Source organism: Lolium perenne, chromosome 5 (genome assembly GCF_019359855.2).
Source record: "Lolium perenne isolate Kyuss_39 chromosome 5, Kyuss_2.0, whole genome shotgun sequence".
Taxonomy (NCBI): Eukaryota; Viridiplantae; Streptophyta; class Magnoliopsida; order Poales; family Poaceae; genus Lolium; species Lolium perenne.
The window spans coordinates 43,049,268-43,065,545 of NC_067248.2; the positions used below are offsets into that span (position 1 = coordinate 43,049,268).

General features: G+C 43.3%; 1 protein-coding gene across 1 annotated transcript; it reads right to left on the reverse strand.

Annotated features, from left to right (window-relative positions):
* Window positions 1–9,528: 9,528 nt before the first annotated feature.
* On the reverse strand, window positions 9,529–15,313 carry LOC127298491 (transportin-1). The gene is made up of 15 exons (XM_051328340.2): window positions 15,066–15,313; window positions 13,791–14,131; window positions 13,123–13,699; window positions 12,751–13,038; window positions 12,544–12,675; window positions 12,382–12,456; window positions 12,234–12,287; window positions 12,037–12,150; window positions 11,702–11,800; window positions 11,499–11,624; window positions 11,342–11,431; window positions 11,107–11,175; window positions 10,825–10,947; window positions 10,055–10,156; window positions 9,529–9,871 (listed from the first exon to the last, which is right to left on the reverse strand). Exons 1-15 carry the CDS (start codon window positions 15,249–15,251, stop codon window positions 9,782–9,784), a joined length of 2,466 nt encoding a protein of 821 aa, XP_051184300.1. The 5' UTR covers window positions 15,252–15,313; the 3' UTR covers window positions 9,529–9,781.
* Between the last annotated feature and the right edge of the window lie 965 nt (window positions 15,314–16,278).

Sequence of the window (16,278 nt, forward strand, 5' to 3'; positions counted from 1 at the left end):
CTGTCAGGGTTTTATTCATTTCCTAAACATTTAGGAAAAGAATAAATCTCTGACGGACGGGGCCCACCTGTCATGGATTTTTCTATTTACAGAAAATAAAAACAAAAAGGAAAAACAAAAACCGCTGACAGCCAGGGCCCACCGGAGTCAACCGCGTGGTCAACCGCCGACGGCCTGGCGCCGGCGACGAGCGGAGCAGCCGCTCCAGGCCTCGCCTGGACGCGCTGCCGTGAGCGTCGGATGCGCGCCGACGAGGGCAACCACCTGGTGGCGGTGCCACCAAGATTTGGCCGTCGGAGCACCACCGGCGATGAGGCCGAGCGGAGGCCGGCGCAGGAGCTCATGGCGGCGGAGGTACAGAGGGGGAGAGGGAGAGGAGAGGGCACCAGGAGGTGCGGCTTCTCACCCCGATGACGATGGCGGTGACGGCGAGGTCGGAGGTGGCCGGACGGCGACGCCATGGTCGACGGAGGCCGTGGCCGGCCGCGGGGAAGATGATGTTGGGGCGGCGATTCCGGCCCTCTCTCGCCGATTCCTTCTACGAGGGGGCCCAGGGAGTCGAGGCGGAGCGAGTGGCGGTCGCGGCTGGGCGCGGGGATGGCCGGAGCGACGACGACGAGCGGTGGCCGGCCGGTTAGGGTTTGGGGTGGAGCTTGCAGGGAGGAAGAAAGAGAGGAAGAGGAGGCGTGCCGGGGTTGTCCTGCGGCGGCGGCGAGCTTTATAGGCCGCCGGGGGCGGCGGAGCTTGGCGCAGCTATCCTGGCCGCCGGCGGGATCAGCGGCAGGGAGAGCTCCACCGAGCTGCTTCCAGCTGGAGGAGGAAGAAAGGGGGTTTTTGCGAAAACCCCCCTAGATTTTAGGGTTTTCTCTGGAAATTTTAAAACAGGGTTAAAATCACTTCCATTTGGTTATTTTGAACTCTTTTGCAACCCCAAAAACACTCTAAACTTTACAGAAAATATTTAGGACACTTCCTAAAATAATTGAAGCTCCACATATTTTTGTGTTGAGGTTTCAAACATTTGAACAAATTTCAAACAGAGGTAGAAACTTTGAAATTTAGGGTTTTCCACTTTATTTTATTTGCAAAATTTTCTTAATGCATTTTAAATGATGCTCATGAATGCACAAACAATTCCTAATTAGGGTTTAGCACAACAGGGATGTTACAGTTTTATAGTTGAATAATTATTCATGAGTTGTTGTAAGGAATGTCATGTTGAGATCCCTTATCAGATCTTGTAATTGACCCTTACTTAAGGTGTTATTATTGTGAAGCTATTCCCATTTGATCTAGCCCATAGATCAAATCATCTCTACCCAAAACAGGGTTTTAGCAAAGATCACAGTGAAGTTTATAGCGCTTGACTTGATGATCTACTTCAATTCCAGCAAGTCAAGTGAAACTTCAGTTACTGTGGTAAGTTTTATTTGAAAGCGCGAAAATTCCCCGGATTTTCTATGCATGAATGCAATGCACACTTTGGTGTTCTCTCATTTTGTTGCCTCTAAACCTGGGATATTACAAATAGTCCCTTCATTTGGTTTCAAAACTAAGTTTTTCTGAACGTCCACTCTAACTAGGGTCTTCTAAGGTCAAACAATGCCTCTGATACCAACTTGTCAACACCCGGATTTTTAAGTCCAGATGCCTATTATGCCATACATCGCAATCCCAGGAAGATTGTTGTTGCGAGAAATAACAGTTGATATCATAAGTCATCATTCATTACAAATCATCCTTGTCTTACAAATTCAGATCACATGATCCAATATTACACAAATAGTTGATCTAATGATCAACGAACACAATACATAGCGGAAGCGTAATAGAAGGGGACTCTCTAGTCCACATGCCAACGCTTGACGTGAGAAGATTCCTAGTTTTCGTAGGCGTCCTGCTGGTCATCACCTTGGTAGTGCTGCTCCTCTTCATAGTCTGGCCATTTGAATAGCCAGGGACACAGCCGTGAGTACTTTAAGTACTCGCAAACTAATACTAGTGTAAGTACTATCAACTCTAGTAAGGGGGTGCTAGGCTCTAGTTTATTTGCAGAAAGCCAGTTTTAGTTCACAAGTATTTGATAAAAGACTCTTCATGTACTAACTAACTCAAGTGGGAACATTAGTGTCATTCCCACAACTCCGTTGTGTTTCAAGTCAAGTCACCATTCAATTCATCAACCATTTTCAAGAAATATCTGACACCGGAAACAGTATGGCCTTTCCAACCGTCCGTAACCGTGGACACGGCTATTCGAATAGATTTACACTCTGCAAAGGTTGCACACTTGTGCCACAACATTTGATTCCATCCATCAGGGATAACCCCGAATCATCGTAACTCAGTACGCGAATCATCAACCATAACCTTTCACTTACATACCCTAGTATAGGTACCTCTCCCCGTGAGCTTGGCCTCCCAGTGAAGACAAACCGTCAGCCTGGGAACTGCACAGGGCTTGGGCCGTACATTCACCTCATTTCACATCATTTCACATTCTACGGAGGCAGCCTCGGCATAAACCCTATGATGCTTGTTCAGAGGGAACCCATACTAAGATGTATAAACTTCCAGTTAAGCCCTACCCATAATCAGGTATTGTGGGGGTACTCAAAAATTGGAAAGGTATCGCATCCAAACCAACATCAGTTTTAATCAAAATCCATCATATCCTTCAAGTCATATTCCCTTCAAAGATCTTTCAATAGAATGGCTCCACATTCCAAGGTTTTCAAATTCCTTTCAAATCACAAGTTCCCATCTAGAGTAGTCAATTTTATTTGTTAGCACTAGCACTAAGCATGAGGGGTGCTATCTTGCTTCTCCATTTGTGAGGCTATCTTTACTACTCTTGTAACACTCTACTTAGACCAAAGTTAACTATAAAAGTAAACCTTTGATAACCAACGTACAAACTTGTAAGATAAAATCTTGGGATAGGATCTTTGCAAGTAAGGTAAGAGTAATGGTGCCTTGCTCCGATAGAGCTTTGCACTTGCAAGAATATTAGCTTGCCTTGGTTGGTGTACTGATCACAGTGGTCTTCCTCCTCCTGGTAGTAGACCTCCTCCTCCCGATACTCCTCGGTACTAGCGTCTAAAAACGGATACGAGGTAACAATCACCAAACAAGCTTAAGATCTAGTCTATGCACACACACAAAGGGGTTCACACAAACTATCCTAGCATCATCACATACACAACATGCGGGTTGCATTGGTTTTCTTCTTAAAAGAAAAATAATTTCCTCTCATTGCATCTTGTTTAAGATTTAATCTCCTCAAACAAATAAAGTATGAACCCATGTTGACCAAGGTCACCCATTCATAATCATCATTTGAGAGAATGATTGAAATGAGGTAGAATACCTCATACGATTCATCAATACCCCTTATGATATAACATCACCAAGTAATTCAATGTGAGAGTAAGTAGACCAAGGTCACAACCTCATATGAAGTTACTTGGGACAAGATTTAAATGGGAGCAAACCCCTCATAAGATTTAATTAATAGTTTTGGACAATATCATTTGACTAGAATAGCCATAAAGTCCTTTATTGAAACTAGGCCATGATCACACAAAGTAACCATACCATATTTTTACATAATCAATTATAGTATGTGAAATGTGATCTATGAGAGTTGAAATCAACTCAAAAGAATTTTTGGTTGATTTTTAATAATTGTTTGAAGTTGCAAAAGTCTCTGCCTTGTTATTTTTGTCACATCAATTGTACAACGAATCTCGTGATGAGACCAGTGTAGTTGGATAGATCTTTTTCCTAGCTTTCCAACCATATGAAATTCATCCAATTTTGTTGAGCCAAACTAATTCTATTTAAATTTGAAAAAGCATCTGTGAGCAATTTGATTTTAAAACAGAAATTCGAGATTCAAAATTTAGGCCCGCGCGGGAAACGTTACTGGGCCCAATTCATTTAAATGGCGCAAAGGCCAGCCCACCACGCGTCTGGCACGTGTGGGCTGCCTGACAGGTGGGGGCCACTCGTCAGCCTCTCTTTACCACGCGAAGCGGTACGGGGGCTGCGAGGCGTTGGATTAGAACCAGATCTAACGGCTCTCGTTCGTCGTCGTCGCCGGCGAGAAGAACTCACTGGCGTGGCGTAGGTAGGGGGTCGGAGGGCTCACCGTGGCTCCAGCGAGGGTGGGCAATGTGCTCGGTGAAGGTGTAGTCGACGACGAGGCTCCAGGTACCGGCGGCGTCTCCAACTGTGGCCGAAATCGACGGCGAGCTTCTGCGGCGGAGCACGATAGTGGTGGTGCAATTGGGCGGCTCTACGGGGTAATGTCGAGCGGCGAGGTGGCTAGGAGGTCGAGGGAGGAGAGGGGAAGGCGCTGGTGTGGTGAGTTGAGCGAGAGGAGCTCGCTATTTATAGCGGCGAAAGGGGACCAGGGTGCTGCGGCAAGGTCGACCATGGCGCGGGCGTCACGGCGAGCTAGCGAGGTAGGTGATGGCGGCTTCCTTTTCAACACGTCCTGGCGGTCCTCTGGGCGGCGACGGCTAGGCTAGGCGGTGCCTAAATCGGTCAGGCGGTCGCGAGGATCTGCGCGGCAGCGGCGAGATTCGGTCGTCTTCTCCGGCAGCGGCGGGCGCGGATCGGTGTCGCAAGCATGTCTGGCGAGCTGCGGTGGCACGGGGATGCTCGAGGTGGAGAGAAGGGGGGCAGAGGTGGCGCGAGGTGGCGAGGCGACGCGTGTGTTGCGCGTGCCCGTGCACGTGCCCACGCTGTCGTCGGCATGTTCTGGGCGCCATGGGCGCGCGCGTGTATGGCGCCTGTCGGCCTCCTCTCCGGCGATGGCCAACTCAGGTGGGTCCAGGGGAGCAAGGGGAGGCTAGAGGGCATGGTTGATATGGTTAGGGTGGAGAGAAAAGAGGGGAGGCATGTCTATGGGGAACATGGCCGGCATGGCTAGGGTTTGGCCATGCTTGCCCTCCTCCTCCTAGGGTTTCTATGCATGGGTTAGTGTTAGAGGGGACCAGGGGACATGGTGAGATCAAGTGGTGGCCAGGGTTTGGCCAACACTACTGAGAGTAGTGATTTTGGGTTTGAATTTGAATTGGATCACCAAGTTTTTGTCCAATTTGCCTTATGAAAGTAAATTTGAAAATTGTGAGAGGGATGGATTGGACTTTCTTCAAATGACCAGAGACACACAAAGGTGGTGGTGGCATTCAAAAATAAAAAGATTAGCAAAAATTTCAAAGTGGGATAATCTTGATTTTGTTTCAGAGTCTCTTCTTGGCTTGAGCATAGCTTTTGATCTAAGATGAATTTGTACTGGTGGTATTCACCAAAGTTGTTCACCTTGATGTGTACTTGGATGAGGTGCAAAGATTTGGAATTGTTTGGTTTGAAAATCTCTAAATACAGAGGCTCAAAGTAGTGATCAGATTAAAAATGGCAGATTTGACCATTAGTGCATGTGAGCATAATTTGAGTTCAAATTTGATTTGATTTGAGTTTCTTTGATTCCAAAAGTGTTTATAAGTGTTTAGTAACCTTATACAACTAATGGTGCAAGTCAAAATGGTCTAGGTTAAAGATTTGCAAAAATGGCATAAACCATATGTGAGGATTTTTGTGAATTTTCCATTTGTCTTTATTTTTCTGATTTTGGATTTTGCTAGATGATCTTCTCCTGATCAAGTTAGGGTTTTAGAATGTAGCACCTAAACACATAAGTAATCATCATGACATCTCACACAATAATACACAAATCCTATGCATAGCACTATATGCAAAATAAAAGTTTTTGTTGGTTCTAAATTTTGAGTATTTGGAAAATCTTCTTCTTCATTGATTTGAATTTTTGGGATGTTACAGTCCCTAAGGGAGGTCCTCAAAGCAAGGAGGATGTGCTCATGTGCAAGTTCCTATTGCGATAGCAGCAAGGATGAAACAAGAAAAGACCGAGGCTGATAAAAACTTAACCATGAATATTCCATCACATTTTAAGAAGTTTCAGTCAGGCACATCGTGCATATTACTCAGCTATGCCATTTATACATATTCCATATAACATATCCTCAGGTATGACCAGTTACCCTACATGGTCTTATTTTGAAACATGGGTACATCATAATTCTTTCAATCATCAAAGGGTATTACCAAATCGCTATTCATTTGATTAGTTGCAATTATGTTGCTAATCTGAGAGACCGAAATATTTGAAGTTCAAAATCAGAATTATTGTTTGTTTATTTTGACTATACATACTTTAGTGGATGAATTATACAGGCCTCTTGAGGCAAACAACATATATGGCCGATACTTCTCCTATCGCCCTGACAGAATTATCTAATCATGGACGATGTGGCGTGGTAACATCGTCCCTAGTCCTATTGAAACACGAGACAAGGTATGAGTTCATTGAATAGTATGCTTATGTTTATGCTTTTGTAATTTGGCTTATGAATATCTAAATCTATGAAAGGCCAAATTGTTCTAAATTTTTCTCATTGTTGAGAACTAATTATGAGCATAGTATGGTTGTTGATCTTGTCTCTCTATTACCATGGATATTGTATGTTGATGCTTCAGTTTTTGAAAGCAATAGCCAATTATTTGGTATTGTTTATTTATCTCCTAATGGTTCTGTTTTGAAGACTCACGGAATACAACATTTGCTAATGTTTCAACGAATCAGTTGTTGTTTGTCTTGATAAATGTCTAGCTATTCTTATCTTGAATTGCTTTATCATTTCTCATATATTTAGACATGAAAACTGAAGAGCAAATGAATAGGATCAACTATCATCTGGCTACCGTGTTTTTCATGGTGTATCTCACATTCTGCGAGAGCCGATGCTTTGTTTCGCCAAAATAGGTAAGGCCATATTGGATCCCACTGATTCGGCTACTGATAAAAGATAGAGTGCAGGTGATGAAGACCAGATGAGGCTCATTCTTGTTTACATGAGAAATCTTATGAAAAGAGTGAACCTCAATGTTTGTCAATGATTGCTATGAGAGATGTACATGAAGGCATTTGTGATATCCATCAATCGTCGAGATAAAGCGGTTGTTCTCAAAGGCAATTATTTGAAAAAGTTCTACCAAAATGGCAGCCAACCTGAACATAAATGGACGATACAGAATTATCACCCTTTGAACCAATGGCCGATGGAGTGTTGACATTGTCCTTAGCTAAAGATGGAGCAAGTTATTTTCTGGCACGCAAGCTCTGCCGGAAAACAGGGGGCATGTGTTGACACACATTTTGGACCGATAGCTAATCAAAGACATAACCTCATCATGACAGATGAACATGGATGAGACGCAATTGAAGAGATTTTATTGCTCATTGAGGAGACATCATGTTCACCATGTCAAGTTGTGCCATGATCCGACTTGATAGACGATTATGCTAACAGTCAAAGGTAACCTCGAGGATCAATATTTGAAGGCTTCCACTAGAGCTCCTTTAAAATAACCTCAAATGAAGAAGTGATAGAAACGAAAGTTGTGCATCTCGTCGAAACAAGCAACTTTGATTTTTTGGGTCATCGCGAGCTGAGATAGTATGCAACTTCTGGAATGAACGCATTTTATCAGACATGGAAGATTCCAGTGTCTGGTGGAGAGCGTAAAGAAATCGTTTAATCATGCATCTGCGAACTAGAAAAACTGTTCCACGTTCGATCGGTTTTCAGAAGTCAAGATAAAGTCAGATGGAAAAGTGGTTAACATGAAAGTTCTTCGTTTTTAAGACGAACAACTTTGTTGTTTACGAGATTCTAATTTAAGGTTGTTTACTGCCTCAAAGTAGCCCGGAAAGGTACTACCAGTTTTAAACCGAAGGGTTTTGGAAAGTTCGGACCAAACCATCCGAGTTGGACCCAATCTAGGGTTTTGGACATGAATCCAACCCTCTTTCTTGCACGGAAAGTCCAGCCGCTTCTTATATACTTGAGGGGTGCAGGCCGACTGAACCAACACCAATCGAACAAATCAATCTACTACTTTTTCGTGTTCATCTACTTTTAACTCTCTTTCCTTGTATCTTTCTTCTCGTTCTTCCTTGCTCTTCAGGATTGGAGGCTGCGAATCCACAAGGTCCTAGGGGCGGTCGGGTCAACCTAGGGCAGCCCATAGCCGCCGCAAGCCCTGACGGGGTCCCTCCCGGGCGAGCAGGGTTTCGGGTCTCAAAAGCCCACCAGACTGTCTTGCGTACCTCGCTTCCAACGAGCCTCCCTCGGCGCGTGCTGTCGTGCATCTCGCTCGGCATCGAGGGTACACGGCGACGTGTTCGTGTGCGAACACAAACCAAAATAAAATCCGTGGGAGAACTTGTTAAATCTTGCCCAACACTAACTAATCAGAGGAATGCAGAAGGTTTGCAATGGCTAAAATTCTGATCCCAAAGGGTCGGGCAAAAAATAGGTGGATCTTGAGAAACTAATTAGTAGAATGGATGTTGCTCAGTTTTGCAACATCATATGACCAAAAGGCCAAGTCCTAGGATTGCCCAATTTTTTTTAGCCTGCAAGTGTTCTGTGTCTGCTGCAATATGCAAATCAATAGTGGCATACGGATTTGGTTATATAAGAGGTTTTACCTTGCGAGTCTAGAGAAGTTGATGGGTAGAAATTTGGAGGAGGCCTCCTGCTGATGGGTCAGAATAACAAACTCATTCTCTTCAAGCGAGATAGTGACTTCGCTCTTGTTCACCACTTGCAACTATTGAATGGCTCCTCTTCACAACCACTGCGGAAAATTTATCATGGAACACATGCAGTGCACCATCAAAGACAGGCATTGGGTGTCCATGTCCTGGTACCCTCTCAAATAGTAGCCATGGCAGCTTTGGAATTGGGGCGGGTAAAAATGCCTGCCAAGATGAAAACAAGCCTGAAGTGCAGTGTGGTGTATCCGGAGGACCGGATGGCACATGCAGCAGCCACGCCCACTCCCGTGTCACGCGGAACAGCATTCGTGCTAGTCGGGTGCAGTGATTCATCATACAGGCTGACGTCTTCACTCACGCTGATGGCCGGCGAAGGACCCAACACAGAGCACGGCATGGTTGCGGGCACGAACTCGAAGGTGACTCCCTCAGGGAATTTCTTCAGACACCTTGCGGGTGCCATGATGTTGAGCTCCAGAGCGAAGGACGATTGACAGGGTGGGGTTGTTTTGAAGAGCAGGGACACTGCCACAGGACTGTCCACACGGTTGTTGTGGTGCAGACCATCCGTCCAACAGGTGTCAGGCATCGATGCAGAGCCGCTGGTGGCATCATGGTCCAGGACTCCATCGCTTGCTGCAGCACGGAGATGGAGTTGACGGTGGCTGAGGGCGACGACGGGGCCATTGCCGGGCTGACTGCGGACATTGATTCCATGACATCGTGGGTCAGGCCTTCTGTCGAACACCTGGTCGGCGTTGAAGTCGCCATGCCGGGCTGCCTCGCGATACAGTTCTCGCTCCGGCGATGTCGTGCGAAAATATGCATTTCGTGCAGCTTCTTTGGTGATATAACTTTATTTCTAATCTCCAACGTTAAATTAACAAACACCCAAACTTGTCCGCCATGTTTTCTAATAATTGCAAAGCAACATAAAGGGATTTTTTGGCAACTGTCAACACGTAAAAGTTACTGGTGTTGCCCAGAAAGGTGATTTATATACAAACTACGCTGCATTTGGAGGGACACACACACCCCTAACTTCATACAGTTATACTCCAATTCTTGTTTTTCCATCTGAACAAAACAAGACGACATTTCCTCTTTTTTAGTTTAAGAGATGCCCATTTACATGCCTCTGTAGCCTGGATCCGCGTTTCCATGGTACCTAGCAATAATGTTTTGCATCCTGGCTAGGCTTTCATCATCTTGAACAATCTGTACACGTATGAAATGAGGTCAAGGACATATATAGATTGCAGAACAAATTGAATCTGCTGTCTAAATTTGTGAACAAATGAAATGGAACAAGCAAACTTTGATGAGAACATATATTAACCCTATATGTAGGCAGAGCTGTATAATATATAGTAGTAAATATACTGGTTCTTTGCAGCCAACCTCGGAAAGAACACCTAGCAGATCGAGGGTGCTGTGTTTGATGTCATCATTTTCATCCGAGCACAACTGATCAAGTATGCAAATCAAGCCGCCATCTTCAATCTACACGAACAATAAATATGGCTCACACAATATCAAAGAGTGCTGCTTACATAATACTAAAATATAAACTGAAATTCCAATCAAAAAATAAAGGACAGGCAATATTAAGAACAGTTTGCAACTTCGGTTTATGATAAATTAATCGTTAGCATAACAGAAGCTTCCATGTCAATTTTCTCACAGCAATCTCCTTGTGCGTGTGTCGTGTCTTTTAGTAATCACCAAAACAAAATAAAAATCCCTGGGCCTGGTCATACGAGCTAAATGTCAGAGAGCTTAAACCTTACGGCATGTGCTAGAGTTAAACCCTTCAAACAAAACAGTACTATACTGGACTGCGAAAGCCTCCACATATGTGACACATTGTTAATGAGACCTCTAACAGGACTTAAGTCGTTCCAAAGAATCGAGTTAACCATACTATCTACTGAGTATATCAACTATAATTAGAGCTAACAGTTTACACTCCCGGAACAGCTACTCTGCTATCCAGTTACATTGACATCTGGTCATTTTCTGTATTTTGTGCGTACTGTCCAGAGATCATGTGGCCCAAGCATATATTTCAGAAACAAAAATGATATTATACCTATCATGCTTGGTGTGGATGCAACTCAAATAATAAAACAAAAATAAATAAATGTCACTAATCAAAGAGTCGGATTTACCATGCTTTGAATGCCAGCTGACATCCCTTGTGCTGATGGGATTTCATTACCAGCAGATAATCCATGTTTAAGTACGTCTGATGATATTTCCAAGCAGGTGTAAAGTTTATTCTTGTCGTGTTCCTGTAGAACAGAGATATCCATCAAGAAATTGTATGGCATAGTTTATCTCTATCTCTATGTAATTGAACCCTATAGCATCCTCTCAACAAAGATTAATGTGTTGATAAACAAATTCAGACAGCTTGAGCTAGGTAATACGACTTTGCAGGGTGCACTGACCTTTGCCAATAGAAGAGTGCACCCACGGAACACAGGAAGAATAAACTGGCAAAGACTTTGCTGCACTGCCTGAAAAAGTATTGGGGTCTCAATTTTAAGGAGCAAACAAATTAATAGCTTCAAGAAGAAAGTTGGGCAGACCCTTCTACTAAACAGATACAAAGGAATTTTTCGTTGTACATCTCAGAAAATTACAGAAATACTAGACAGGTGAAAAACAAGCAAAAGGCCGCACCTTTGAAACAGATGTAAGACACTGAAGGAATGAATATGTATCCATGTCAGAGTTAAGTTCATTAATGACTTGTACAACAGCAGCATCCTCCTAAAAGTATACGTCAGTACGGTGCAAACTATACCCAAAATAAACTAATTGAAGTTACATAAACAACCTTTCCTATAGTGTCCAATGCAAGAGAAACGCTGGACTGAACAGAGCAGTCACTGTGTGACCGTTTTTCATGTAGAACGCGGATGATCTCCTCAAACTGCGCACAGCCAATTGGATGGCGAAGGCTCTGCGCCAGGAAAGAGAACAACATTGTGGTAAGGAGAAAAAAAATCTGAGAATTGGCTATACTTAGAAAAAGTAGACCTGCACAATGTATTTGCTATACTCAGAGAGCGTCACACATGCAACACTCAGTAGAGAAGGAACCTCCTCTTTAAGCAGTAGAGTTAACGATTCAATAATCTGCAATGAAAGAAAACTTCTTAATTTGAATGTAGGTGGCCAGTGGGTAGCAGTAAGCACATGAACCCTCTGAGTCCATGAACGTATATAGCTAAAGTCCATTAACTTGTTAAAAAAGGCATTTTCTTAATCTTTACCGGTGAGAAAATTACTACAACTCATTTAGCTCTGTTTTCAAAGATCAAGCATTTAGTTTGTGTAATTTACATTGTTTGATTTTTAAGTTTCTAATATACCTTTGGGAGATAAGAAACCTTCATGTTAATACATCTTTGGGCTATAGAGCCCATCGATTTCACAATGGCAGACATCTCCTCCAATCCATTTTCATCAGTGGTACCCACATTTCTCTGCAAATTTATAGAGTACAATGAGTGATAATTGAATGCATCCACGCTGGTATACATGCCAGCTCATGAAAAGAAAAAAATACCTTATAAAGCCAGAATAAGGCATCAAGATACTTATCAACGGGCATGTCTAGAAGCTGTAGATAAAAAAATATGAGTTATCGATAGAACATGACCAATAAAAAACATCAAAACGATTGATTATTGATAGAGAGGAAGTAAGGCACTTACTGAAGGTCTCATTATGTAGTTATCGATACATTGAAGTGCCAATCTTCTAATATCCAAATGTGTGGACTTTAACATCTGTTAAGAGAAAGAAAAACCCATAAACAAGGTTCTGGATGAATTATACAACCTAAGTTAAGTTTGAAGAAAGTGGTATATTAAAACCTCAAGACAGGTTGTCAAAAAGATAAAGACTGGTTCCAAAAGAGCAACTCCATCTGCATCTAAAACAGCAACATTGTCTTCATCTAAAACTGCAACATCACGCTCAAGCTCGTGCGGCAGTTCCACAGAAATCTGTTAACAGCAACAACAATAAACTAAGAATAACATGTGGTATTTATGTACTAATCCATAAGGCGAGATTATTACCTTGAAAATCAGGTTCATTGCCCCTTTTAGCTGCTCAAACACACCACTAGCTATACACATTTGCAGGGATGTAATTAGCTCATCCCATTTTTCAGCATGGATGATTTCCAAGACTTCTGTGATTACATCTCCAGCTATTGACTGAATTAGTGCATTATCTTTCCATATGCATGGAATCAGTTGTGACTTAATATAATCTTGATAGGCAGGGACCATTGCACAGAATTCCTCTCTTAGGCTCCTCTTCAAGAGAAGACCAGCATCCCGCCTTATTTCAAATGAATATCCCTGCAAAATACTTAATTAGTGACGGAATAAATCTAAAACAAATGCAGTCATAGGACATATCTAAAGTTGGTACAAACTCAGTACCTCTCCCTGTGTGAGAAGATAAGCTAGATATATCAAAATATCTGGGTGTTGACTTCGATGGATACACCTCTTCCAATTGCCGCTTGGCGATGGCTCCTCCTCAAGAATCCTACATATAGTATTTAGTGCTTCATCCTGTTGCTTCTTGATTATTTCAGTCACAAGTGTTTCTTCAAACTTAAACACCAGAATTTCCCCTTGTGGCCCAATGATCTTCCAAGGTTGAAACTCGTTCTTCTCTATGTTGAACAGGTTGTACTCAGTGAACCTGTGCAGAAGCTTCATGGACTTGAGGTAGGTAGGCTTAATCTTATAGACAAAACCAACTTTACTCATTGTCATCCAGTTGTGAATCCCTTCTTCGGAGCTCCCAACTTCATCTGGTACTCCTGTTCTGATAACCTTCTTGACCTTTCCTTTAAGGGATAGTATCCTAGGTGGCTCGGCTAGGAGCAGAGTTGTCCTTTGGAGGGCCTTGACTCTTGATTTGCTGATCTTAATACAGTTGTCCTTTGTGCATTTCAAGCATGTACTAAAGATCTCATCCCACCAATGTGAACCATAGATAGTGTCAACTCTGCAGATAACAAAACAGCACGGGATTAAGCATTTCTGACACCACAGCCGTTGCTAGTACACTTAAAAGAAAAGTGAGATACACATCTCACATTGCTCCGTGTGAGGAATTCTCTGGCAGGGCTAGAGATGGGATCCAAGAAGGCAACTTGATATCTTTGAAACGAAAGAAATATTTCTGCCCACTTGGCATGAAGCCAATATAGTACATATCACTGGATTGAAACAGATGGTCCACATGTCTTGGATCTCCTTCTTTCTGAAGCCGGATTATGTAATACTTCTGGTCCTTGAGGTCCACCAGGGGAGGGCTTACAGGCTTGCCATATAGCTCCAAAGACTGGACAGTACGCATCCAATCTTGAATATGTGTCAATACGGTGTCATATTCATCTTCATCGGTGCCAACATCAATGGTATGAATGGGGACATCCTGGAAAAAGGAAACTACTTAGTACTGATAGGTAAAAGCAATGATATTAGAGGGGAATCATGAGACAAACCATAAGGTTCCAGCCCATGGATGACTTGTACAATGCCAAACAGAATAAATGGTAAATATTTTGCCTAAATCGTCACACGAGGGGGGGGGGGACCATTGAAACAATTGGGCTTGCATATATACATAGTGGCATAACTGAAAGTATGAATTTTTGAGCTGAGTGATTCATGCCTTCTACAATTGGAGAAACATCAGTCCAACAAGAGATGCATTACTGTAAAAGGAGGATTTTTTTTCTGAACCAGAGCATGAATACTTCTATGGTGATTGCACAAGTAACCCCAGCATTGGTTTCATGTTTCACACCTCATATGTCGAATTACACAATAGCATAATGGTTTCTACACAGCTACATTGTTAGTGCACATTCGACACGCAAGCCAACCCTAGATACAGAGATTTTGGTCCCAGACCACGCAATTCGAACTCTAATTAAGCGCCTAAAAGCAGAATTTCAGTTCCTTTGCAACGGTGATCCACCAAAAGCAACCGCGGCAAAACTTGGGGAACTGGACTACTTGCCCTCCGGCAAGCCGGAGCACGTGCCACCGCGCTTCGCCGCGCCGCCCTTAGGAAGGGGGGCTGGGGCCGCCGCCCTGAAGCACCAGAACCAGTGAGACCTAACTGGGCTCGCTTTTTGGGCTTGAAAGACGACCTGGCGGCTCGCCAAGTAAGGAAATCGCAGGAGCTTTACTGGGCTCGCTTGTGACAGGCCCTAAAATTGGCAAAGCTCCGACGTACGGACCGCCGGGCAAATAAAAAAGGTGGGTCTTTTGGTGGCGATTCTGCACGGAACGGTGCACCAAACCTAAGTCCGGCGTACGGAACACCGCCGGGGTGTGTAAAGAACGACCGAGAAACGCACCTGTAGGCTCTCTTGAGGCCTCGTCCTTATCCGCCGCGTTGCCGCCAGCATCGCAAGCTCCTTCCTATTTGGATCCATAGCCTCAAGACCCAGTTCTGGGTCGTCCTCACCGATCAGCTTCTCGATCTGTTCCATGGTGAGCTTCACATGGACCTCCTCCTCTCCAACGTCGCCGGAGTCTGCCATGGCATGGATTGGTTCTTGCCCTCCCCTGCCCCGCCCTTCTCTGCTGCGCTTGGCGTGGTGGTGGTATTTTGCTGGGGTGACTGTCGTCTAGTGTGGTGTAGTGTGTTGTGTACAGGAGGCAGCGAAGGTTTATGCATCCATCTAAACCCTATTGGGCCTTTAAGCCCATTCTCCTGCGGAGCAAAAGCACAGCGTCTTTTCTCTCATTCGTCTCTTTTTCTTCCTTGCAGCAGCAGCAACCCTGTTTTTTTTTTTTTTTTTTGCTCAACCCAAAATAATATCATACAACACACCTGCTGTCAGGCACCTGCGGTACACGGAGACGAATTGGGCGTGACCAAGCAAGAGACGGCCCACAAAGCTGGTGCAGGTTACTCCAACGGGCAACCAAAAACATAACTTGCTGAAACAGTTTTACAACGCTATTTTTGTTGTTTTGGGGCATGCAGCAGTGTCCAGCTTTTCTAGACGCGCTAAAATGCAACACACCGATGATATTGCTTTATAAAATAGAGGTCCACAAACTTGTTTCTTTCACATATGTGCCATAATTAGGGGCAAATCCTATACACCGACGCCGCACACCCCCCACGCGTGGGTGGGCCTGGCCCAGGTTGGTACTTTCCGTTTTCGTTTTTTTCTCTCTTTTCTGTTTTTGTTTTTCGTTTTTCTTTTCTCTTTTCTGTTTTCTATTTTCGGTTTTGTTTATATTTATTTTTTAGATTTGATATTTTTTAAAAAAATTGTTCAAATTAAGAAAATATTTAAATTCAAAATGTTAAAATTTAAAAATCGTTCAAATTTAAAAACCGTTCAAACGTGAAAAATGTTCAAATTTAAAAACCGTTCAAATTTAAAAACTGTTCAAACGTGAAAAATGTTCAAATTTTGAAAAACAAAATTAGAAAAATGTTCAAAATATAAAACTGTTCAATTTTTTTCTTCATATTTTAAAAAATCTCGAAAAATAGTTTCATAAAAAATGTTAGATTTTGAAAAAGAAAAATATTAGTAACAAAAAAAACAG

Bases quoted from the DNA above. Each gene is read 5' to 3' on its own strand.
- LOC127298491 (XM_051328340.2), bottom strand. From the start codon at position 15,251: ATGGCAGACTCCGGCGACGTTGGAGAGGAGGAGGTCCATGTGAAGCTC. The intron at 11,625-11,701 runs GTCTACTTTTTC...TTCCTGGCGCAG, and splicing joins ATAGCAAATACATTGTGCAG to AGCCTTCGCCATCCAATTGG. The intron at 11,432-11,498 runs GTTGTTTATGTA...GTATACTTTTAG, and splicing joins CATTGGACACTATAGGAAAG to GAGGATGCTGCTGTTGTACA.